Genomic DNA, 25,548 nt, shown 5'->3' on the forward strand with positions numbered 1-25,548 from the left:
CCTTTGTTTCCGCTCACGTAACTGAGGCTGAGAGAGAAACGCGTCCTTGTTCGCCATCCTGCCCTTCACACCGGGGCACACGCATCAAGCACTTTCTGTGAACCCGGCCCCGCGGGAGCGGCTCCCCTTTTCTCCGTTCTCTGACACGGGGCAAGGGTTACTCAGAGAACTGGCCCGCGCCTGCGTCTCGTGCCCCTGCCGTTGTTCCCCGGGGGGGGGGGGGGGGGTCGGGGTCGCCAGCTCCCCTCCAGGGACTCAGTCCCCTCTGCACGTGGCCGTGGCCGTGGCAGCTGGCGCACACTCCCTGTGGTCCCGCCTCTGCCGGCTCCTTGCCCCTCCCCCACCCCGGCCTAAGTGAGCGCTCTGCGCTCATGGTCACTTGAGTTCTTTGGGGCTTTTTGGAAATCCTGACATTCTTGTATAAAGCGGCCCAGGTGAAACTGGAGCCTGCCACCGGGAGGGGCTGTTTTCGGAATGTCTGGGCCTGGTCCCACAGGTACATCACCCAGGAAGGCCACAAGCTGGAGACGGGGGCCCCGAGGCCCCCAGCCACCGTCACCAACGCAGTGTCCTGGCGGTCTGAGGGCATCAAGTACCGGAAGAACGAGGTGTTCTTGGACGTCATCGAGTCCGTCAACCTCTTGGTAGGGCTTCGTCTCCTTTCTTTTCCTCTGGTGGAAAAATGTTGTCTTCTCCACGATTGACGTGAGAACAAGCAGACTTTGAACAGCAGCAGAGCCCTGGGAAGCCGTTACTTTCTGGGTGACGGCAGATCCGCAGCAGTCAGGCCGCGCTGCGGCTGGCGCTCGTTCAGGCTTCCTTAGCTTCTGTTCTTGTTGGGGGTCCACGCAGGGGCCTTGTGGGCGTTGCTGTGTAAAGCAGGGGGGAGGTTGGAAAGCGCAGGGCTCCGTATTCAGAAAGACCGCCTCACTCACGATCCACTGTCCTTTTGGGCCTCACGCTGTAAATTCACAAACGCGTGTGCGGTCCTCCCGTCGCACCGAGAGCGGTCGCGGCTCTCCTGCAGCTGGTTTTCTTAGGTTTCTTTTCTGTTTGTACGTGTTTGCTTTTTCCTTTGGTTTTATTTTTTAAGTTCTCACTAAGTCGAATTGACCTTTTTTGCTATTAGTTTTAGCCCACATAGAGATTCTTGTTCCCCTTTGCCGTAATCAAGATACGTGTCACCTCTAAAACCTCCCTCCTGCCGCCTCTCCACCCCCTGGCAGCCGCTGCTCCGGTCGCGTCACGCGTCGCTAGCCAGTAGGCCCCATGCTCCACGCCGCCTCTCTGCCAGCCCGCGCGGCCTGGGCCCGGGGGTCCTGCTCCTGACTGGCGTCGGAGCGCCACATCCCAGTGCCCATGTCGTTCACCTTCATCTCCTCCCATAGGCGTTTTTCGTCTCACCTGTCACAAGAAGGGCGGGTACAGGTATTAGCGTGAGCGAGCGCAGTCACGTACCTTGTATTACAGTTTGTGGTTATAACTGTCCCATTTGATCTTTGTTGCTCTTCTCTTACTGTGTGTAACTTACGTATTAACCTGTATTACAGATATATACGTTTAGGAGAAAACATAGCACGTGATGAGGGTTCCCAGGCATCCACTGGGGGTCTTGGACCGTCTCTCCTGCAGATAAGGCGGACTCCTCTAATGTTGTCTTGTTGAGGTTGTCATATGCGTGGAATCCCAGAGTATGTGACCTTTTCAGTCTGGCTTCTTCCACTAAGCATAATGTCTTTGAGACTTATCCAAGTTGCTGTGTTTATCAAGAGCTTGTTTCTTCTTCTTTTTTTTAACGTTTATTTATCATTGAGAGACAGAGAGACACAGAGCGTGAGCAGGGGAGGGGCAGAGAGAGGGGGAGAGACAGAATCCAAAGCAGGCTCCAGGCTCCAAGCTGTGAGCACAGAGCCCGACGCAGGGCTCGAACTCACAAACCGCGGGATCATGACCTGAGCCGATGTCAGACGCTTAACCAACTGAGCCACCCAGGCGCGCCCCGCCTGTTTCTTCTTATATCCATTTGTATTTATTTTATTTTCGGAACCACACTGTGTTTATCCATTCACCTCTTGAAAGACTTTTGGGTTGTTTCCAGTGTTGGGCTATTGTGAGTGGAGTTGGTATAAACATTTCGTGTGCAGGTTTGTGTGTAAACGGAAGTTTTTCTTTCTCGAGGGCAAATACCCAGAGTGGGATCGCTGAGTCACGTGGTAAGCGTACGTTTAACTTTCTAAGAAACCGCCAGACCGTTTTCCAGAGTGGCTGCTCCGTTTTTGCCTTTTCACCAGCGGTGGATGAGAGCTCTGGTGGTTCTATATCCTCGAGCACTGTTTTGATTTTCTCCATCTTAATAGATGTATTGTGCTAGCTCATTGTAGGTATAATTTGCAATTTCCTGATGGGTGATGATGTTAAATGCGTCTCTGTGTGCTGCTTTGTCATCTGTATTTCATCTTTGGACAAGTGTCTTTTCATGTCTTGTGAGCATTTTTAAATTGGGTTGTTTCTTTTCTGATTGTTGCATTTTGAAAGTTCTCTATGTATCCTGGATAGAAGTCTCTTGTCAGATACGTGATTTGCAGGTATTTTCTCCCAGGCCATCACTTGTCTTTTCATTCTTTTGGTACAGTGTCTTTCACAGGACAAAAGTTTTTAATTTTGAGAAAATCTAATTACTGATTTTTTTGTGCGTGTGCTTTTGGTGCCACGCTGCCGAACCCAGGGTCATGTAGGTTTTCTCCTGAATTGTCTTCTAAAAGTTTTCTGGTTTTACATTTAGATCCATGACCAACTTTGAGTTAAGTTTTATATAAGCTATGAGGTTTATGTCCATTGTGTGGATGTAGAACAGTGTTCTGCAGTTGTTCCAACATCATTTTTTGAAAAAACTACCCCTTTCTCCGTTAAACTGCCATTGTATTTTTGTCAAAAATCAGTTGGCCGTATTTTGTGAGTCTGTTTCTGGACTCTCTTCTGTTCATTCATCTGTATTATCTATTCATTCACCAACACTGCACTGTCTTTGACAACTGTAACTTTATTAAGTCTGAAAATCAGGTAATGAGATCCTTCCAGCATTCTTCTTTTTTCAAAATTGTTTTAGCTATTTAGTTCCTTTGCATAAAATATTAGCATCAGGAGGTATCTGGGTGGCTCAGTCAGTTGAGTGTCTGACTTCCAATTTTAGCTCAGGTCATGATCTCATGGTTGTGGGATTGAGCCCCACATGGGGCTCTGCACTGACGGCTCGGAGCCTGCTTGGGATTCTCTCTCTCCCTCTCTCTCTGCCCCTCTCTCGCTTGTACGCATGCACACACTCTCTCTCTCTCTCTCAAAATAAATAAATATATTTTTAAAAAGTTTAAAATGTTAGCATCAGCTTGTCTGTGTCTACAAAAAAAATCCTGCTGGATTTTGATTGGGATTTTATTAAATAACTATTAAATAATCAGTGTGGGGAGTGCCTGAGTGGCTCAGTTGGTTAAGCATCCGACTTCAGCTCAGGTCATGATCTCGCAGTCCATGAGTTCAACCCCTGATTCAGGCCCTGTGTTGACAGCTCGGAGCCTGAGCCTGCTTCGATTCTGTATCTCTCTCTCTCTGCCCCTCCCTGCTCACACTGTCTCTCTCCTCTCTTTCACAAATAAACATTAAAAAAAAATTTTTAATAAGTAATCAGTGTGGAAAAGAATTGGTATCATTAGTATATTAAGTCTCACAACCCACAAATGCTGTATGTCTCTCTAGTTAGGTCATCTTTTTTTTTTTTTTTTTTTTTTTTTAACATTTATTTATTTTTGAGAGACAGAGACAGAGCTTGAGTGGGGAAGGGGCAGAGAGAGAGGGAGGCACAGAATCTGAAACAGGCTCTAGGCTCTGAGCTGGCAGCACAGAGCCCGACGTGGGGCTCAAACTCATGAACTGTGAGATCATGACCTGAGCCGAAGTTGGACACTTAACTGACTGAGCCACCCAGGCACCCCTAGTTAGGTCATCTTTGATTTCATTCATAAACATTTGGTAATTTTTACCATGCATATGTTATGTTAGAGTTATACTTAAGTATTTCGTATTTTTGAAAGTATCATAAATTGTATATTTTAGATTTACTTGGTAGAAGTCACTTGTGAAACTATCTGAGCCTAGAGATTTCTGTTCCAGAATATTTTTAACTACACATTTCAATCCTGTAATAGTTATAGGATTCTTCGGGTCTTCTGTTTCATCTTGGGTGAGTTTTGGCAGTTTATTGTTTTTAAGAAGCTGATCTACTTCATCAGAGTCATTGAGTTTATGTGTATAGTGTTCTCTGTAGTATTCCCTTGCTGTCTTTTTAATGTCTGCAGGGTCTGTGCTGATGTCCCCTCTTTCATTCCTGATATCAGTCACTTATGTCATATTTTTTTTCTTTGTCAGTCTTGTGAGAGTTTCATCTATTTTATTGGTGATGAATTGGCTTTTACCAAGAATTGACTTTTGATTTCATTGATTTTCCATTTTCAATTTCATTGATTTCTGTTCTTGGCTCTAGTATTTCTTTCTCTGTGATTTGAGTTTGTTTTGCTCTTCTTTTTCTAGTTTCTTAAGTTGGAAGCGAAGATGCTGATTTGGAATCTTTCTTTTCTAATATAAAGATAATGTCGTACATGTGTAAGCAGTGCTTTAGCTACGACCCATAATTGGTATGTTAGATTTTCATCTTCAAAATATTTTCAAATTTCCCTTGAGACTTCAGTTTTGACTCATGGATTATTTATTTATTTATTTATTTTAATGTTTATTTTTGAGAGAGAGAGAGAGAGAGAGAGAGAGAGAGAGAGCGAGCATGAAGAGGGGAGGGGCAGAGAGAGAGGGAGACACAGAATCCGAAGCAGACTTCAGGCTCTGAGCTGTCAGCACAGAGCCCGACATGAGACTCGAACCCACCAACTGCGACATCATGACCTGAGCTGAAGTTGGACTCCTAACTGACTGAGCCACCCAGGCACCCTGACTCATGGATTATTTAATGAAAGTGTGTTAATTTTTAAATGTTTACCTATTTTTCTGTTACCTTATTGTCGTTGTTTTTTTTGTTTTTAATTTAATTACATTATTGTTCAAGAATATACTTTCTATGCAGTGCCTAGGTGACTCAGTCAGTTAAGCATCTGACTCTTGGTTTCGGCTCAGGTCATAATCTCATGGTTCGTGAGTTCCAGCCTTACATCGGTCTTCATGCTGACCATGTGAAGCCTGCTTGGGATTCTCTCTCTCAAAATAAATAAACTTTAAAATATATAAATATACTTTTTATAATGCCCATTCTTTAAAATTTAAGGTTTGTTTTAGTGACCCAGAATGTGATCTCTCTTGCCAAACGCTCTAGGTACACTTGAAAAAAATATATATTTTGCTTTTGTTGGGTGGACTGTTCCGTAATTGCCAATTAAATCCTGTTGGTTAGTGACATTTATTTCTTCTAGCTTTTCTTACTCATTTTCTGTCTACTAGTTCTACCTATTATTGATAGCGTTAAAAGCCCCAGCTGTTAATTGCAGATTATGTCTTAGCATATTTTGAAGTTATGCTGTTAGGCACAGGCACATTTAGGATTCGTATGTTTCCTTGATGAAATGACCCTTTCTTTTTTCATTATATAAGGTCCCTCTTTATCCCTGGTAATTTTTTTGCTCTGAAGTCTATTTTGCTATTAATATTGTCACTCCAGAGATTATTCCATCAGTGTTTACACACTATGTGTTTTTCTATCCTTTTACTTCTTTTTTTTTAATCCTTTTATTTTTTTGAAGATTTTATTTTTAAGTAATCTCTACATCCAACATGGGGCTTGAACTCATAACTCCAAGATCAAGAGTCACACATTCCACTGACTGAGCCAGCTAGGTGCCCCTATCCTTTTATTTTATTTTTTATTTAAATTCTAGTTAATGTACACGGTAATGTCAGTTTCAAGTATACAGTGTAGTGATTCAGTACTTCCATACATCATCCAGTGCTCAAACTGGGTCATTTTTTTAACATCCATTCTGGCAGTCTCTGTCTTTTAATTGATATGTTTAGAGCATTTATACTTACTGTAACTGTTAATTTGTTAGATTAAAATGTCTGCCATTTTATTGTTTTTGTTGCCTCTGTTTTTCATTCCTTTGTTTTTTTTTGTTTTTTTTTTCCTATCCTTCCATGGTCTGTTTGAATGTTTTTAATATTCCATTTCATTTCTTTATGGTGGTTGTTACCATATCTCTTTATATAGTTGTATCTAGTGGTTGCTATAAAATGCATACTTACCTGCTTAGAATCAATATTTCACCACTTCACTTGGAATCCAGAAAGTTTCCTACCCCTCAATGCTAGAGCTGTTTTATACATTAATCTAGATGCATTGGAAACCACCTCCGACAGTGGTAAGATTTGTTGCTCTCAGTTCTCAAACATGCTTTAAAGCAGTCAAGACAATAACCCATTTAACTCAGACATTTGGCACTTCTGTGGCTCTCCCTTGATTTCCTGACTTTTCCCAGGTTTCCTTCCGGTATCATTTCCCTTCTGTCTAAAAAGCTACTCTTAGCTGTTCTTTCAGAACAGGTCTACTTTGCTTTTCCTCCATCTGAGAATGTCTTCGTTTCTGCTTCATTCTGAAGGATATTTCAACTGGATACAGGTTCTGGGTTGACAGTTGTCCTTTGGCTCCTTGAAAATGTTGTGACATTCCCTCCAGGTTCCATGCTTCCTGGTGAGAAATCCATGGTCACTCGAATCCATATTTCCCTGTAGGTAACACATTGCTTTTCTCTGGATGCTTTCCAGATTTTTTCTTTGTCTTTAGTTTTCAGCAGATAGATTTGCTGTGTCTGGGTATGGATATCTTTAGGTTTCTACTGTTTGGGGTTTGTTCATCTTCTTGTATCTGTTTGGTTATGTCTCCTACCAAAATTGGGATGTTTGCAGCCATTATGTTCTCAAATATGTTTGCCCAGTGACATGAATATCAGACCTTTAGTCAGTGTCCCAAGGGCCCCTGAGGTGCTGTTTCTTTTATCCCATCTTTTTTTTTTCTCTTTGTTGTTTAGATTGGATGCTTCCTTCTGATCTGTCTTCAAGTTCACTGACCCTTTCCTGTTTTATCTCCATCCTTTTGTTGAGCCCATCCAGCAAGTTTTGTATTTCAGTTACTGCATCTTTTAGTTCTAAAATTTCCATTTGATTCTTCTTCCTATAGTTTGCTTCTTTACTGAGACTTTCTATTTTAACATTTGTTGCAAGGGTGTTTGTAATTTTTACATAACTGTTTAAAGTCTTTTGTCAGATAATTCCAACATTTGCATCAGCATTGGCATCTGTTGATTGTATTTTCCGTGTGAGTTAAATTTTCTTGGCTCTTTGTATGCTGAGTATTTTTAGATTGTATCTTGGACCTTTTTGAATGTTACATTATAAGATTCTAGGTCTTATTTAGATTATACAGAAAATGTCCGTATTTGTGTTCGAGCTGACAGTTGGCCTGGTTAGGTTCAGGCCACAAGTTGCAGCCCCCAATTTGTGGGCCGTAAGTATCAGTTCAGTTTTCAAAGCCTTCCTGCCATTTGCTATTTGAGTTTGTTCGGAGTATGCACTGCCTGGTGGTCTGTCTGGGACTGGGTGGTTTGTTTCTCAGAGTCTTTGGCATGCTAATTAGGATCGTAGCTACTCCTGCCCATTTCTAGAGTGCTCTGGAGACACAAATAACTTCATGGGTTTGCTTTCCTGGACTCCTCACTTTCTGCTCTCTTTCTGGTATTTGTCAGCTGTTTAGGACTTCCCTTTTGGGTTCTGTGACCAACTGGGGGCTCTAGATCCCCACTCTGGCCTGCCTGCCTGCAGTGGGCCTGAATCCTGGGTTTGCCCCACCCTCTGGGAACAACAGCTAGGTTGCCTGGGGCCTGGAGGTGAGAGAACAGACAAGGGGGGAATCGGGGGATTTCCATATGCCCTCTAAGCAGCAGGAGTTCCCCTTCTGGCCCTGAAGCCAGAGCTACAGGCTTCTGCCAGCTCAGTCAGCGTCCCCAGGGCTCACTTCCACTTACAGGTTTCCTCTGCACTTTCCCACAGGGCCTGGGTGCCGCGCTTTCAGCGGCTCTTCCCAGATCCACCCACTGTGCCTTTCAGTCTTCGATGATTGCCCATGAACCCTGCCCACGTGTCGTCCTTGTAGCCAGTGGCAGGGAAGGGCATACAAGCCGACCCCATGTTACCCGCAGCCTGCTTGTGTTCACTTTGGAGATGATCACGACTGATCAGACCAGTCCCATCACGCGGCTCACTAGGGTGTGCCCCTTTCCAGCTGCCACAGGCAGTGCAGAAATGAGCCAGCTTGTCCGTCCTCAGATGTGTGTTTGGGGCAGCATCCTTACCTGGGCGGGGTTCCTGGAGCGGTGGGTCCTCCGGTGTGGGATTGTTGACGGTGCTTCCCCAAAAGATTCTCCCAGTGGACTGAGCATAAACATATTTGCCTTTTTACTTTTTAAGTCTTGGAGCAAGACAGTGGCCTCAGTAACCACATGCCCCTCCTGCCTTTGTCTGAATTGTTTATTGAGCCCAGAACATGGTCCATCTGGCACTAGAGTGTGCTGGCCTATGAAAGCAGATCCGGGGGAACAGCCTATAAATAGGTTATATGAAAACGCTGGCAGTTCGATGGGTGTCCTGACCACAGTGCACCCAGCATGTGGCTGTGCCTGAAGGACCCTGTTCTTCCGTACACGGGGCAGCACGAGGCAGGTGCAGGTGTCCCAGATATGCTGGAACACCGTCTTCCTGAGTCTGATTGCAGAGCCGGCTGCTGAGTCCACACCGGCGTCCAGTTTCCGGTGACCTGGGTGTAACGGTATACTTGAGCAGCTCAGCAGACATCCCTTCTGCACCCACCCATCCTGGTTGCCGCCTGCAGGGCTGAGATGAGCCTTGGGCCTGCACAGTTCTTTTCCCCTTCCTGAGCCCGCCTTCCCAGCATTGGTGACCTCACCTGTTCAGTTCCAGAGGGCTGTGTAGTCCCTACTCCCCACGCGGGGGGACGGCCCTCCACATCTAGGGGCAGTCACAGTTGGGAGCATGGGGGTGCCCAGAGCCCATCCCACCAGCGAGGGCCTACGTTTGCACGTACCTGCTGAGGACCTTCTGCCCCCAGGCACTGTCTTCGTGCTGGACCCAGCAGTGAGTGGCCTGACGCACCCCCTCACCAGAGTGGGGACAGAGGTGGACAGGCAGAGCTGACGAGAGGCGGAGGAGGAAGAGGTGGCCGCTGTGTGCAGTGGGGACAGAGGCCAGCGTGACCAGAGTATAGTGAGCAGTGAGGTGACAGAACCAGACGTTGCAGGGCCTTCTGTCCTGTTTTGTGCCTTTCCTGGGTTGTCGTTTCCTTGGTGCCTCGGTTTTCCACCTCCTTCAGAGGCGAAGGGCTCTCATGTTTGCCTGTGGTGCTTTCCAGATGCTTGAGTTAAAGGCTGGACAGATTTTCCTCCTTCTCTGTAGAAATAGGCAACTGGGGCCTTCCAGCACGTGGGTGTGGCTGGCACCTCCGAGGAGCGGCCCTCGTGGCCCCAAGGCCTGTGCATCTGCAGCCCTTGTTCTTGCCTGTGGGTGTGGACGTGGTGATGTGGGGTGGTGGTCATAGCTGTGGCCCCAGCGCCTCTGCCAGCCATTGTGTGGCCTCTGTTCTGTATCTAAAATGGGCCTGAGAAGAGGTGTTCCAGCAGCCTGGCTCCCTCAGGACAGCCTCAGGGTTTGCCTGCTGGCCTGTTGTGACTTTCTAATCACTATCTCAGATGCTTCCTGGTCTGCTCGTGAGCTACAGGGTTGCCCGAAGCATAACTCCGCCATGCAGACTGTTGGAGTGCATGGGGAAGGGCTCAGCCGTTACTCCTCTGACTTTATCTGGTGCTGTGGATCCGTGGTCATCGGACCTCAGGGCAGCCCTGGGGAGCAGCGAGGTGTCAGGGCCCGGGAAGCTCCATCTTTAGGAAGTAGCGGATATGGGGCAGGTGGCCTCCTCAGGCCCCACTTGGAGAAACAGAGATCTCTAGAAAAGCAAGTGTGGCCTGCCTGGAGGAAGGCCAGCCTAGTGGTTGCGCAGGCACTGGTAGGGTCCTCGCTCAGCTGTGGCCTGAGGCCTAGAGGGCAGAGCCCACGGGTCGGCCTCTGTGACCCTGGCACAGAGGCTGGAGGGAGGCCGGGATGGGGAGAAGGGCATCGAGAACTGGGTGGCGGGAGGGTATGAAGCTGGTGAGTGGGGGCCTCCCTTCACGCCCGCCTCGCCGCCCCCCAGGTCAGTGCCAATGGCAACGTGCTGCGCAGCGAGATTGTGGGCTCCATCAAGATGCGGGTCTTCCTCTCAGGCATGCCCGAGCTGCGCCTGGGCCTCAACGACAAGGTTCTCTTCGACAACACGGGCCGTGAGTACCCCCCGCCACCCCCCCCGCATCCCTGTGGCCAGAGCGGGCCTGTGCTGAGCTCACAGCTGAGATGAGGGAATACCCAGCTGCATGGGCCAACGCGTGTCCCTCAAGTACTTGCTTTAGAAACATGTTCAGGTGGTTTAAAAGGCAACCGTGAAAACTAGTAAATCCATAACTGGACGTAGAAAACATAGAAGAGCAGAGATCCCAAAGTCAAGTCCCCTCGTCACCCTATGGGCCAGAGGGCACGGGCGAGGACCTCAGACGTCGAGTGTGGGAAGGGTCACGCAGGTCCACGACCCTGCCCTACGCCATCTTGAAGGGAGCTGCGGGCTCAAGGTCAGGCCTTGCCTTGTTCTCTCCTGTCCTGTGCCAGCTCCTGCCCCCACCTGGAGTGCTGGGTCTGGGCTGTTTGAAGGCTACACACAGTGGCTCTGGCTCTTGCCACGCGGCCTGCATGTAGCACCCCCTGCGGTGGGGCGGGGGCCAGAGTGATCTCAGGCACCCAGCGTGCCGAGGCTCTGTGTTGACAAATGGGACACCTGGCTCCTGACCCACCACAGGCCCCCCGGCCGTGGGAGCGGTGGCACGGGCGGCCACACCGTCACAGCAGGAGTGAGGCCCCCTCGGGTGTCAGCCCATCAGGGCAGCTCCTGTCCCTGGCTGGGCCCCACCTGCACAGCTCCTCTGCGGGATGGAAAACCAAGACAGGAACCCAGAACACAAGGGATGACGATGCGGCCGGGGCACACCGGGAGCCCTGAGCCGTCGCCCCGCGTCTCCAGCCGGGTCTGTTATACATTCAGCAGACTCACCCTGGGCAGGAGCGCCGGCTAAGCCACGGACTGGCTGCTGGGGGCCAGAGTGAGCCAGGCCACCCAGCCCTGCCCTCAGCCCGAGCCCGGGGCCAGGATGTGACGGGGCTTCCGAGGGGCTGTGGGGGGACGGGGGAGGTCGTCCAGGAACCCGGGCCCCTTGGCATTCGTGACCCAGACGCTCTCGCGGATTTGAGGGGCAGCTCTGCTCTGCCAGGGGCGAGTCCCCGGGATTGGCAGTGTTGCCGAGGGAATGACCCGGAGGGGCTAGGGTCTGTCCCGCCCTCACCCCGCCTCCCCGCAGGTGGCAAGAGCAAGTCCGTGGAGCTGGAGGATGTGAAGTTCCACCAGTGTGTGCGACTCTCACGCTTCGAGAACGACCGCACCATCTCCTTCATCCCCCCAGATGGCGAGTTCGAGCTCATGTCCTACCGCCTCAACACCCACGTGCGTGTGCCCGCCCGCCCCCGGAGCAGGCTTTCCTCCAGGGTGGCCGCGGGAGGCTCCAGACAGGCTCCCGCCCCCTCCCTGCTGGGTGGGAATGGTCCCTGTCCCCGAGCTGACACCCAGGGCACGAACAGCCCCCTACGGGCTGCCCGGCTCTGCGGAGCCGGTGTTTGACAACTCGGGGCTCTGAACCGTTTGAGGGACCGGAGCCCTTTGGCCTACTGCCCCCACTGCAGGCAGCCCCGGTGACGTGTTCTGCATTTTCAGAGGCCCCTCTGTCTGCGTGTCCATCTGGCCTGGCTGGGACTCGTCCGGCAGCCCCGGGCGGTGGCTTGCTGGGCTCACGCCTGGCAGATGGTCCCTTGCCTCGGGCCTCAGTGTCCCTCTGTGGGAAAGGTGTGAGTGCCGCGTTCGCTTTCCCCAACAGGTCAAGCCCTTGATATGGATCGAGTCCGTGATCGAAAAGCATTCCCACAGCCGCATCGAGTACATGATCAAGGTGCGTGCACACCCGGCACACAGCGCCAACCTGGGGACAAGGGCAGTGAGACAGGGGGCTGTGGATAGCCTCGCCGGCTCAGGGCTGGCTATCCAGGCCTAACCAGGCCTAACCAGGGCAGGGACACCGTGGGGCTCTGCGACCCCTGTCCGGGGAGATCAGGCCTGTGGCTGAGGCCCTTGCTGCCTCACTGACCCAGAGGGGAGAATGGGGAGCCCTGAAGGCCAAGGGGACTGGAGGCTATAGGGAGGGTCTCAGGGGGCAGGAGGGTACGAGCTGAGCCTGGAGAACCGGGGTCAGCTTGGTGGGGGGCCCCGGGCCAGGCCAGGGGGGTGGGGCCCTTGCCGGGGCAGGCCGGGTCGGGGCCGGGCCTTCTCACCTGTGCCTTCCGCAACCTTGGCTGCATGGGCCTCGTCTCCAGGCCAAGAGCCAGTTCAAGCGGCGGTCAACGGCCAACAACGTGGAGATCCACATCCCGGTGCCCAACGACGCCGACTCCCCCAAGTTCAAGACGACAGTGGGGAGTGTGAAGTGGGTCCCCGAGAACAGTGAGATCGTGTGGTCCATCAAGTCCTTCCCGGTAAGCGCCCTTCTCAGTGGGGTGCCCCTCGACTTCCTCCCACGCCCCGCCTGCTTCCTGTGCCCATCCCAGCACGCAGCAGCCTCAAAGCGGGGCACGGGGCCAGGATCCCCGTGGACGGAGAGCCAAGGGGCGGGCCAAGCGAGGAGGGAAAGCCGGAGCCGGCACGGGCAGCTTGTCCGAACGGCCCGTCTCCAGCATCAGGGCAGCACCCCTGCCTCTCTGCCTCCCTCCTGCCCTCCTTCTGGCACTCCGGGTCAGAACTCCACTTCCCTTGAGGGGAACAGACTGCCTCGAGGCCTGAGCAGCGTGGGTTTCGGGACTCCAGCACCAGCTCCGGGAAAATAGAGCACTTCGTGCTGGCGTAGATGCCTGGCTTGTGGTCAGGGTTTTGAGCACTTGAGTCTGGGTTTGCAGCAGTGGCAGCCGGAGAGCCGGGAAGGGGGGTGTGCCCCCCCGTGCTGTGCCGATTACGGCCCGTTGCCGTTTTCTCATCATGAACAAGACGAGACTCCTTTCCTTAAGTCTGGGGGCCATTTGCATTTCTTTCTCCGGAAATTACGGCAGCTGTCCCCTTCATTTTTCTGTCAGGTTTGGTCATTTTCTTCGTTTCCGAGAGCTCTTTTTATATGGGCAAGATTAAGCAAAGCATTTTCCTTGGTACGAGTTGCAAGAGGTTTTCCCTAGTTTGATGTTATCTTTTGGCTTTGTTTCTGGTGGTTTTTGCTGTGTGACCTGTTTTCTTTTTTGAAAAAATTTTTATTTATTTAGTTTGTGAGAGACAGCGAGGGGGGCACAGAGAGGGAGAGAGAATCCCAAGCAGGCTGTGCAGTCAGCACGGAGCCCACGGGGGGGCTCAGTCCCACGAACCGTGAGATCATGACCTGAGCCAAAACCAAGAAAATGAAGCCGCTGTGTGACTTTTTCAAAATTGCTTCTTTGCTTTATGACTGTTGTTTAACGTAGTCGGATTTCTCAGTCCTTTCTTTTTATGGTGTCTGGACTGTAAGTCATACTTTGAAAGGCCTCACCTTTCCCAGATACAAAGGAATTCACCCATATTTGCTTCTAGAACCTGTATAGTGGCATTTTTGTTAACCTTGGCTTTTACGTCCTTTCAGAGCTGGGTCTGGTAAATGGGGTGAGGTACAGGTCCAGTTTTGTCCAGTTTTCTAACATCATTTACTAAAAAATCTTACCTTCCCCCCAGTGGTTTTGAAATGCCATGTGTATCAAATATTAAATTTTCATATGGCATAAGATCTCTTTCTGAATGTCCTGGTGTCTACCTGTCCATGGAGCGAGGCCACGTTTTAACTCAGGGCTTTAGTCTATATTTTAACATCTGATCAGGCCAGGCCCACCTCCCCCCCCAACCCCCCATATCCATCTCTTGTCTGTTCACTGGTGATTCTTGCTTGTTTGGTTTTCCTTAATGAATTTTGGAATCTGTTTGTTTGTACTAAATACGAAAGTCAGAACACCTCTCTGAGGCTTTGTCCTTTATGAGGACTTTGTCCTTTGTCCTTTTATGAGACTGACCTTTGTGTCAGTCTCGCCTTTGTGCTTTTGGGGATGTTTGAATGTTTACCTTATATACTTCACATAGCCTTTCCGTAGGTGTAAAAAAGTGCATTTATTGAAATACAACATGCAGAAAAGTACACAAATGGAATGTGAATGAGTCAAGGAACTTCCTCGGGGGGAAACATCCACGTGTCTGGAACTAGATAAAGGCCACAGAACATCCCCTGCCCTCAGGAGCCTCCAGGGCTCACGACCAGTGGGCACATTTCTCATAAAGATGATTTAAAAAAAAATTTTTTTTATGTTTGTTTATTTTTAAGAGAGACAGAGCGCAAGAGGGGGAGGGGCAGAGAGAGAGGGAGACACAGAATCCGAAGCAGGCTCCAGGCTCCGAGCTGTCAGTACAGAGCCCGATGCGGGGCTCGAACTCACAAGCCGTGAGATCATGACCTGAGCTGAAGTCACCTGCTTCACCGACTGAGCCACCCAGGCGCCCCTCTTGTGAGGATGATTTTTAAGTCAGTGTGTCGGTGAGTGGGGTCTTCTCTTCCATTGTGTCTTCCAGCAGGTGGCTGATGTTTGTATGGGAGTTTTACGCCCTAGTTCCCTCCTGTATTTTTGGTTTATGGTAGTTTTTCTTTCAGTTCCTGTGCATCTTCAGATACTCCTTCGTATCATTTATAACCAGATACGGTTTTCCCTTCTCTGCTGTTTTTGGGCATTTGATGGCTCTGGCGTCTCCTTGCTGTGGCTGCTGTCTCCAGGGCCCGTAAGTGGAGGTGGAGAGTGACCTCTGGTCTTGGCCCCAGCTGGAGGCGCTGGGCGTCGTCCCCCCAAGTCTGACACCACGTGGGGCCGTGGACTCGATCCAGCCCTTACTTTCCTGTGTTTTCGGCACAAACGGGTAACAAATTCATCCAGGTGCCCCTTGGGTGTCTCAGTTCAGATCTGTTAACGGGTGGATCTCGAAACATGGCTGCATTCCGGTAAGCTCCACCTGATCGAGGCATGTTTCCTTTTTAAAGCACCGTTGAACTGCGTTAACACTGTGCATAACCTTTGCACGCTGATGTTCATAACCGAGGCTGACTTTTTTGGGAGCGCTCTCTGTTCTGCCTGTTTCGTAATTACCCCGTGCCCCATTTCCATGCCGCAGGGCAGTTTGAGGAGCCTGGATGTCGTCTGGTCTTGAGGTTGATAGAATCTGGCTGTGTGACCTTCCAGATCTCGACTACTTTCTCTCTCCTGTGGAAATTGGGCCATTCAGAGTTTCCATTTCTGTTACAGGCTGTTTGGGTAAATTGTTTCCCTTCAAAAAGTCAGCCAACCTAAGCAGGTTTTTAAGTTGTCTGCCAAGTTGGAGAAAGTGGTCTTTTTCTTTTTCTTTTTTTTTTTTTCCCATTATGATGGTTACTTCTACCTTGTTATTTTTTATTTTGTCTATTTGGGCCTTCTGTCTTCCTTGATAAAACTACCTGGTGGCTTCTCTCTCTTTTTTTTTTTTTTCTTCCAGATTTGCTTTTTAATTTTGTTGTAATATTTTCCAGTCTTTTATAAGTCTTCGGTCTAAATTTCTTCATCCTTTCCTTGTTCTAAGTTTTCTTTCTTTTTTTAAAAAAATTTTTAATGTTTACTAATTTCTAGAGAGAGAGAGAGAGACAGAGCATGAGCAGGGAGGAGCAGAGAGAGAGAGGGGGGCACAGAATCTGAAGCAGGCTCCAGGCTCTGACCTGTCAGCACACAGCCTGACGTGGGGCTCAAACCCACCAACCGTGAGATCATGACCTGAGCCGAAGTTGGATGCGTAAGCAACTGAGCCACCCAGGCTCCATCCTTGTTCTGAGTTTTCAAGTTGGATAGCTTCATTTGATGATTTTGTTTTAAAATTTATATCGCCACAAGTATTAAGCCGTAAATATTCCTACGAGCCCTGCCTTAGCCATATAGCGCTTAGATTCTGACATGTTCTATTTCATGTGATCATCTGGAAATTCTGTACCCAAGCAGAGTGGGTTGTTCTTTTCAAATTTCCTCGGGGAAGGGCCCTCTGTTTTCTTTTCTCCTCACTACAGATTTGGAGCACTGAGGCCAGACAGTGCTATTCTTGTCGTTTCCGTTTCTGGGATTTCTTGAAGTGTTTGTTGTATGCGAATGGAAGGTCAGAGTTTGCAGATCCCCTGCGTGCGCTTGGGAGGAAGGCAGGGCTTCTGCTGGCGGGGAGAGAGCCCACGAGGTCTGCGTGACGCCAAGGTAGCGTCTGCCCGTCAGCTCGGCCTTCCTCCGGCTCCCTCTGCGCCTCGTGTGGCGCCCGCTTCACAAGCTGCTGCCGCGTGAGTTGGTGGCCTGGATACTCGCAGCTGTGGTGTCTTCCCTGTGGACCGCGGGACCGCGGCCTCCGGGACCATGGCCTGTCCTCCCTTGCACCTGTGACTCCTGCCCTGCGTTCTCCCCTGCCGTTTGTCTGCCTCTGGCTGGTGAGCCTTCGCCGGGTCTTCCTGCGGGTGTGACCTTTCTCTGCTTTTGCGGCACAGAGTTGTGTTTTGGCCTGTGAGCCGGCCTGTAGGTCTCTCTCGCTCTCGGGGGACTCGCACCCGCTGACATCGGCGTGACGGACACAGGGCGGGCAAGCCGACGCGCCGCTGCCCCTCGGCCTGTCCTCGTGCTTTCGTTTCCCCTTTTGTCTTTATAAGGCTCAGATTTGGGGTCGGTTACTGTTTCATACACAGGCTGATGATGAAGAGGCTTTAGTTCCTCGGCTGCCTGTTTTGTCTGCGGCTGGGACCGCATTATTCTCCCCTCATTGTCCCAGAGTCTTTACTCAGCACATGTCACTGGCTCAGGCAGAGTCCCTGCTGTGGCCCTGGCGGTGGTGAACACACTGGCCACTGGCTCCGCCCCAAGGAGGGGAGCATGAGGGGAGCACGACCGCAGGCCGGGAGCCGGGGCTCCGCTCCGCTCCGCTCTGCCCGAGAAGCTCCAGGACCGCCCCTGCCTGCTCCGGCCAGAAGCAGCCCCGCTCAGCAGCTCACCAGGCTCCTGCCAGAGCCGCGGGGGTCACCTGGTGTCCTGGGCGCGATGAGGGCCGCGCTCTTTTTGCTCCCTACTCCTCTAGGCGCGACACCCCGGGCGCTTGGATGGCCGGGCTGAGATGCCTCACTCACGTCCGGGCCTGGGCTTCCGGTCGTTCAGGGGCCACCTCTGGGAGCAGGACCCGAGTCCAACCCATCAGTCAGCCCCCAGCCTCCATCTTTCACTTTTGTCATCTCCCTGTGTTCACCATGCCTCACCTTGACCTTCCCCCTCTGCTTCCTCGTGCTGCCCAGACATGGGGCAGGTGGGGCTGTTCCCTCGGGCTCTGGCCTCAGCAGGTGGTCCACACCTCGTGCCTCCTTTCCCTGCCTGAGGCCTGTAAGTCTAGGCATCCTTGAAGCAACTAGTCTTCATTCCCTGAGAGTCTGTGCCACTCTCTTGATCCTAAGAATTCGGCGATTTTCTGCAGCATGCCTGCGATCGGGCCGGCTCAGCTGGCAGGACGGTCCGAGAGGCCTGGGCTAAGTGTAAGTGTGTCCGAGGAGCCGAGACTCTGGGAGACCGCGGCCACGCAGGAAGGGGCTCCGTGGCCGGGCCAGCAACTGGGCGCCCTGCAGGGGCAGCTGTTGGCTGAGCTGGGCCGGGGCCTTGGCCTGACTGTCTCTCCCTCGTCTGCTCCCCCAGGGTGGCAAGGAGTACCTGATGCGGGCCCACTTTGGCCTTCCGAGCGTGGAGGCGGAGGACAAGGAGGGCAAGCCCCCGATCAGCGTCAAGTTTGAGATCCCCTACTTCACTACCTCTGGCATCCAGGTACACGCGGCCAGGGCCGCAGGGCCCCAGAGCACACGTGGACGGGCCCAGGCCTCCATCCCAGCTCGGGTTGCTGCAGCCAGCGTGGACAACGGTGCTGGTCTGCCTTCCCAGGGCGCCGACGTGCTGCCCCGGCTCTGCCGCCCTCCTCGGGCAGCCTGGTCCCACCCCTGTCCACACAGACCTCACCCTGCACTTCAGCCCCGAGATTAGAGAGTCGTTCCGCCCCCGGAACTAGAGTTGGAGCCTCCGGTGTTCACGTGCCTGCCACCACAGGGCCTGTTTTCCAAATCCGCGAGGGGAGGTGAACTCTGGGCCTCCTCTCCAGGAGTCTGCCGGAGGGCCGTGTGTGAGAGGGCACAGCCTGGCTCGCTCCCGCACCTTCTGGCAGTGACCGCTCCCTCCCGCGGTGTCCACACGCTCCAGACAGAGGCCCCTTCCCCCTCCCCCCCCCCCCCCCCACCTCTGCCTGTGCTTGCCTGCTCCTCCTCACAGCCTCCCCTCCCCTCCCTGGCCCCGAGGGAGTGACGGGGTGGGGGCGGGGGGCAGCACGCACGTACTCAGGCCCTGCTGCCCGTGCCCTAGGTGCGCTACCTGAAGATCATTGAGAAGAGCGGCTACCAGGCTCTGCCGTGGGTCCGGTACATCACTCAGAACGGAGGTGCGTGCAGCCCGCCACGGGCGGTGCAGACAGGCTCCCTGGTGGCCGCCCCCCTGTGCCCCAGGTGGTGCACACAGAGCAGCCCCAGGGTTGTGGTGGGGGAGGGGGGCGGCCCCGCCTCCAGGTGCGGAGCAGAAAACCAACACCTCCTTCCCTGCTTCTAGATTACCAGCTCCGGACCCAGTGACGGGCCCCACGGCCAGCGCTGGCGCTCCAGGTGGAAGCACCCGGAGGAAGCACCTGCCGAGCCTGCGGGATGGAGGAGGGGTGCCCCCCTGGCTGCCGGCCACCCTCCCGGCTCCTCCGGGCTCCTCCCGGGCCCCACCTCCTCCAGGCACACCTGCTCTGCCGTTGCCACTCTCGTCCCTGAGGTCCCTTCTCCCAGAAGAGGCTCATCTTCGAGAAGTCTTGTCTCTCTGCCCCCTGAGTCAGTTTGAGGGGAAGGAAATGAAATCTTTCCCTCCAGAGATCAAATGCAGCCTTCTGTGCTGTTTAGCTCCCAGGCGCCAGAAAGATTGGGAAATGCCCGCCAGACTGCTGGCTGCACGCGGCATGTGGCCGGGCCGGCAGGGCCGCTGTTTTATTGCCGTTCTGCTGAACGTCGTAGGTTTATAAGCGTCCCCAGAGTTTGTCTTGTTCGTCCATCGTTGTTTACGTGAACCTCACTGTGTGCACCCCCCGCCCCTTGTCCTGAAGCGCTCTTGGGCAGCACTTAGCGCTGGCGGGCTCGCCCCCCTCCTCAGCAGCGCCAGCACCCGGTGGCGCTCCCACGTCCGGCCGGAACCTGGCACTCGGGTCTGTGGCTGCAGCTTCTGACTGCTCCTCGGGGGCTCCCAGCCTAGACCCCCGGCTTCAGCGGAGGTGCCTTCCCAGGGTGAGCCGTGCCGTGCAAGGCCATCACCCAGCCACATCAGTGTTTGTCCCCCGGGGGACCGCCGGCCCCATAGGGCGGGGGGCACGGGCCATCCCCGTCTGTGCTGGGTCACCCACCGCACCACCACCCTGTCTGTGTCCGTGTCACGATTACATTAAATTCCATTACTTAAACACACTGCCTGCCTTGCCTCAGGTGCAGCGTGCTGCGGACTCCTGGGTGGCCAGGGGCAGGTGCTGGACTCACATCGAGGTCCTCTCTGAGCTCACTAGAAATGCACATTCACAGACACCCCCCCCCCCCCCCCCCCCCCCCACCGACCTGCTGAGGCAGAGTCTCTGGGATCGAGGCCCAGGAGACCTCTCAACAGTTTCCATCTGTGGTTCATATGTGCGCTGGAGTTTGAAAACTGATGCCCCTCAGAGGGGATTGTGGTGAGCACATGGGCAGGAAGTGCCCTGTCTTCCACGGCAGGCACCTGCATCTCCCCCTGCTGCCCTGCTGGGCCTTGCCCGGCTCACCCCCTGTTGCCTGCAAGGGCTGTGCACCCCTATCCCTCCCCCAGATCGCCCAGCTCCCCCTTCGAGGGCTGGTGGGCATCAGCCCCATGGAATCCTGCCCTTCCAGCCGCGTTGAGTAAAGGACGCTGCCTGGGGCTCAGGCCAGAGCCCTTAGAAGCGCCCTTGATGCCTTGCCCCTCGCTGCCCACATCCACATCCGCAGCAAGCCCTGATGGCCTCCTTCCAGAAGACCCTGGGTCCAAAGCATTTTCCATCACTGCCCTCACCGGAGGCCAAGCCGCAGCCTCTCGAGCCCCTGGGGGTCACAGGTCATCTGCAGGGTAGAGTGGGGCCTCTTCCCAGCAATGCTTGGGACAAGGTTATGTGCAAGCCCTCCCACTGTGAGCGTGTGCCCGTGTAATACTAGGTATAGTATATGTAGGAGAAAGATGGCAAGTGCTGGGCTAAGCATGCATCTTGAGTCAGGAAAAGAACAAGAAAATAAGCCTAAGAACACAGGAAGAAGGAAATAATAGGAGGGGAATAGAAAGCAAACATTCGATAAAAAGCAGAACCACAAGTTGGTTATTTTAATAGATGAATGGAATTCAGAAGCTGCTGGGAAATTTGATCAAGATGAAAAGAAGGCCCAAATCGCTATCCCTCGAAAGACCTCAAACGTGGAGAGAGAGCTTTTCAAACATGGAGAGATTAGAGCAGGAGAGGTGCCTCCTGAGGCAGGCAGGCCGCCTTCTGCTGCCCAGGCCATGTGCCTGCAGGGGCTTCGGCCTCCTGGAGGAGGGGCTCTCCTGTCTAAGCCACACAAAAACCCCATGGTGGGGAGGATGCTGTGAGCAGCTTGGTGCCAGCACACTTGAAAATGTCAGCTAGCTTGGATAAGTTCCTAGAGGGTAAAAAACTGACTCAAAAAGAGGGGGAAAGTCTGAATAGTCCTATAAGCTAGCAAGGAAACAGAACTAGTCAGAACTCTGGACCCAGATGGCATTCTTGGAAAAGTCCTACCAAACACTCAAGGGGAGAGAAAAGGGAATTTAAGAAACTCAGAAGAAAAATAAACATTTCTTGACTCGTTTTATGAGACCAGCATTTCCTCAAAACAATACGAAACCGGAAAATTCTAGACTAGCCTCACTGGTGACCATAGATGTGAAAATCCTAAATAAAATTGAGGGAGGGGGGCATCTGGGTGGCTCAGTCAGTTAAGCATCCAACTTTTCATACCAGCTCCGGTCATGATCCCAGGGTTGCAGATCAAGCCCTATAACCCACGCTGAGCACAGAGCCTGCTAGAGGTTCTCCCTCTCCTTTTGCCCCCCCCCCCCCCACTTGCCCATGCACACACGTACACCCACATGCAAGCACGTTCTCAAAAAATCGGAGGGGAAGTGGTGACGTATAAAAAGGATGTAACCTTGTGTCTAAGGTTGAATCTTAGGTATGCAAAATTTAATGCTGGAAAACGCGTTGCTCCAATCCACTGCCTTAAAAAGAGTAAGGGAGTTGGGGCGCCTGGGTGGCACATCTTCTGATGTCAGCTCGGGTCTTGATCCCAGAGTTGATGAGTTCAAGCCCTGCATTGGAGCACCCAGCGTGGAGCCTAGTTAAAAAAAATTTATTTTAGTCAGGGAGGAAAACATATGATCACTTCAACAGGTATGGGCAAAGGGTTTAATAAAATTAAGCATTCATTCATGATCAGAAAGAATAACCCTGAAGCCAACTACAAACTATTGACAATAGTACCCAAAATGAAGTGCCTGGGATTAAATGAAACAAAAAACACACAAGGCCCCTAGGGGAACCTTATGGAGGTGTTTAGGGAAGGCCTAATGGAAAGAGAGGTGCTCCATGGGCATTGAATGGACGTCTCAGTACCAAGGATGCCAATATTCCCTCTGGTAGGCAGAAAATGCCCTCCCCCCGGCCCCCCCGCAGGATGTGCACAATCCAACCCCCAGAACTTCTAAATCTGTTAAATTGCATGGCAAGGGGGATTCAGATCGCAGATGGGATTAAGGTTGCTGATCAGCTGACCATAATGGGGAGGTTACCCTGAACGACCTGGTGGGTCCAATGTAATCACAACGGTCCTTAACAGTGGAAGAAGGGGACAGAAGAGGGAGAAGCAGAAAGTGGTGGTGTGTGAGGGACCCAGTGTGTAGACGAAGGGTCATCAGCCAGGGATGCGGGCTGGGATCAGCCAGGGATGCGGGCTGGATGCAGGCTCCAGAAGCTGGGAGAGGGTGGGACGAATTCTCGACGGAGTCCCCAGCAGGAGCACAGCCCTGCCGACACCTTGGCTTTATTTAGCCCGGTGAGACCATCTCAGGCTCTGGACCCTAGGACTTGTTCATAAATCTGTGTTGTTTTATGTTTGTGATAATTTGTTACAGCAGCACTGGGAGACCAATAGACTCTTGAAAACTATTTATAGGTTAAATACATTCACAATCAAAATCCCAGTCAGGTGCGTGTGGAACTTGACAAGCGGGTTCTAAAATTTCCATGGAAGGTCGAAGAGCCAAGAATAATAAGGAATCTTGAAAGAGAATAAAATAGGATGGCCTGTTTGGGCATCAAGAGCTACTTCATTAAGAGTAATTAAGACGCAAAATAGGGTCGGTTAAGGTCATGGTCATGGGATCCAGCCTCTCGTTGGGCTCTGAGCTGATAGTGTGGGGCCTCTCCATCCCTCCCCCCGCTCATGCTGTCTTTCTCAAAATAAACCTTTAAAAAAAAAAGACACAAAATAACACCTACAGAGTAAGTGCTTTAGAATGAAGTTCAGAAACAAGCTCAGCTGAACTATATTCTTCAGGGATCCTTCCACCGCAAGGGGCAGATCTAGAGAAGGAGAAGACGAAGTCAAAGTGGATCTACCTCGGGGGACAGAGAGGCAATCACAGGGGCTCTGGGACGCTGGCCACACTCCATTTCTTGAGCGGGCGGTGGTGACGTGGGTGTTTGCTCCATAATTTTGTTAAACTGCATGTTTGTGTTTTACGTGCTTTACAGTATGATGTTATAATCCCCCCAAATTTAACGCATGAAACATCAGATGACTTTAACGTCAGTTAACAATTCAAGACAATCAAAAAAAGATGGAAAGCCCCCACGTCATTCTTTTAGGCAGCCAGCACTTGAATGCCAAAACCAAGTTCAGGATGGGAGAAAAGAAACCGGGGCCGAAACTTACGCACCACAAAGCAAAAGCACTCGACAAAATGTCAGCAACCAGGATAGAGCAGCGGGCGGTAGCATCATATGCAGTGACTAGGCAGGGTCTACTCCAGGGACAAGGATGGCTTCCACAGAGGGCCGCGCAACCCGTGTAACTTGTCCCATCACCAAACCATATCCGTTTGTTCCAAGAAAGAAATGTTAAGACACGGCCGACATCCCTAACGGAAACGAGCTCAGAAGTAAAAGGGAGAAGCTTCCCCACTCCAAATGATCCCATTTCCCGCCAAGCATCAGAAAGGAGGCTTTTGCAGACAAGCAGGAAGGGCCAGGAACGGGGACCCCAAAGTCCCCCGGATTTCACAGGTGCAACTGGGAGATGCTGAAACTCACTTAGGGGCTCGTGAAAGTCATAATGTCCTTGCTGTCCTGCCACGCTGGCCCGAGTTCCATCACAGGCCCCTGGACGGAGACGTGTTCGAGAAGGCGCCCACTCACGACCAGCTGCCCTGTTAGAGCGAACAGCGGGACACAACCCACGTGGAGCCGGGGGAAGGAGGGCCGAGCAACTGTGTCCATCCAGGCGGATATTCTGCTCACTCAGTGAACGGCCAGGGCTGGGTGTGCTGACCGGCCACATCCCACAGCTGGGCTCAGTGGCTTCCCCGCCCCCCTCCCAGAGCTGAACATTCGCCCAGCCTGCGACCCCATGGTTCCATCCCTGGGCAAGTGGCCCAAGACAAGTGAGCCCGTGAGTCCACAAAAGTTCACCAATGGAGTGTTCACAGCGGCCTGACTCACGATAGCCCCAAACTGGAAACTCAAACGGTGGCTGCCCCACTCAACAGGATGGGACGCAGCGATGAAAAGGCACAAGAGCCAGCTCCACGCCACCACGGAAGGGAGCACGGGCATGAGCGACGCCTACGGCCGGGGGCAGGAAGCTGTGGACTGGAGGGAAACTTCTGGAATGATGGGAAGTTCCTACATTTTGATCTGGGTGCTGCACACGCTCATGTGCGTGTAGGTAACATGCACCGAGCCATACATTTGACACGTGTGCACTTTACACACCTCATGTGGGCATGTTACACCTCAGTTCTTCAGAGCTTAAAAAATAAAACTATTAATAGTTTACAAATGCAAACAATATTCATGAAATGAGCAGATCGCAGGAGGATGTGGTCCCACTACTTATACAGAGTTTATAGTCACACAAATCATATTGTTTATGGCCAACATAGTACGTAATAAAGTATAAACCATATGAAGGAAGGACTAACTCCAAATTCTTGACCACGGTACGCTGCGGGGTGGAGAGGGACAGCCAGAGACCACGGGTTCAACTGCATCTGTCAGGCTTATTTCTTCCGGTCAGTGGTACATGCATGGAGACTTGTTCAATACATGGGTATCATCGGTGTTTTTGTGGTGGCCTAAGATCGCTCTTAATAAAGGTTGCAGTTCAGATCCTGTTTCTCCCCTGCTCAAAATCCCACCATGGCTCCCCAGTGCCCTCAAGAGTAAAACTCCACGGCTTCCACTCCCACCCTCCTTCCCTCCGCTCCTGCCACCCCTGCCTCTTTGCCCCAAGCTTGTCTCCCCTCGGAGCCTTTGTACCTGCAGTCTCTCTCTCCTGGGACACCCTTCTTTTGGCCGCAGCTCAACTCGAATGTCACCTTCCGGCTGCCACTCCAGCTTGTCCCTACGTGCAACTGTCCCTTGTTCCACATTTTCCTGTGTCCCCCATCTGCCTTACAAGGCCCTCAAGGGCAGGGTTCCCTGTCTGGTTAGTCACTGCTGCGTCCCCAGGCTCCGGGGCAGCGTGGGGCTGGCACGGGGACCTGTGGATGCACCCCAGGTTCTGCCAGTCATCGCCACAAGGGGGCGCCTACAGGTCAGAAATCAACCCAGGACTTGGGCCACCTGGAAAGGTGGGCAGGACAGGCCCTCTCTGAACACAGGGGTGCCCCGGAGCCCTGCTGTTCCTCCTGGGGGTCCTCACTGCAGCCTGACTGTGACAGATGTGGACACTGAGGCTTGGAAAGGTCACAAAGGTGACAGGTCCTGAATGCCCCCTGATGGCCCCGTGGTGCCTTCTCAGACACGGTGGAAGAAGCTAGGGAAGCAGCAGATGGGGGTGGAGGTGACTGGGGGCCCTGATCTCA

General features: G+C 52.3%; 1 protein-coding gene and 1 long non-coding RNA gene across 4 annotated transcripts in view; one reads left to right on the forward strand and one right to left on the reverse strand.

The window, feature by feature from the left end:
* AP1M1 (adaptor related protein complex 1 subunit mu 1) overlaps positions 1-19,856 on the forward strand; it is a 29,412-nt gene extending 9,556 nt beyond the window's left edge. For all 3 annotated transcript variants that reach the window (XM_049640119.1, XM_049640121.1, XM_049640120.1), the window contains exons 5-12: positions 497-644; positions 10,307-10,433; positions 11,556-11,698; positions 12,126-12,197; positions 12,619-12,777; positions 18,019-18,144; positions 18,730-18,805; positions 18,970-19,856. In XM_049640119.1, coding sequence (XP_049496076.1) covers positions 497-644; positions 10,307-10,433; positions 11,556-11,698; positions 12,126-12,197; positions 12,619-12,777; positions 18,019-18,144; positions 18,730-18,805; positions 18,970-18,992 — 874 coding nt within the window. In that variant the 3' untranslated portion in view covers positions 18,993-19,856. The remainder of the gene's footprint in view (positions 1-496; positions 645-10,306; positions 10,434-11,555; positions 11,699-12,125; positions 12,198-12,618; positions 12,778-18,018; positions 18,145-18,729; positions 18,806-18,969) is intronic.
* A 1,440-nt stretch (positions 19,857-21,296) lies between these two features.
* Positions 21,297-23,883, reverse strand: LOC125929175 (uncharacterized). Its single transcript, XR_007459816.1, has 3 exons — positions 23,774-23,883; positions 22,961-23,044; positions 21,297-21,797 (listed from the first exon to the last, which is right to left on the reverse strand). It is a non-coding gene; the product is annotated as an uncharacterized LOC125929175 (long non-coding RNA).
* Positions 23,884-25,548: the final 1,665 nt, after the last annotated feature.

This window comes from Panthera uncia, chromosome A2, assembly GCF_023721935.1.
Source record: "Panthera uncia isolate 11264 chromosome A2, Puncia_PCG_1.0, whole genome shotgun sequence".
Taxonomy (NCBI): domain Eukaryota; kingdom Metazoa; phylum Chordata; class Mammalia; order Carnivora; family Felidae; genus Panthera; species Panthera uncia.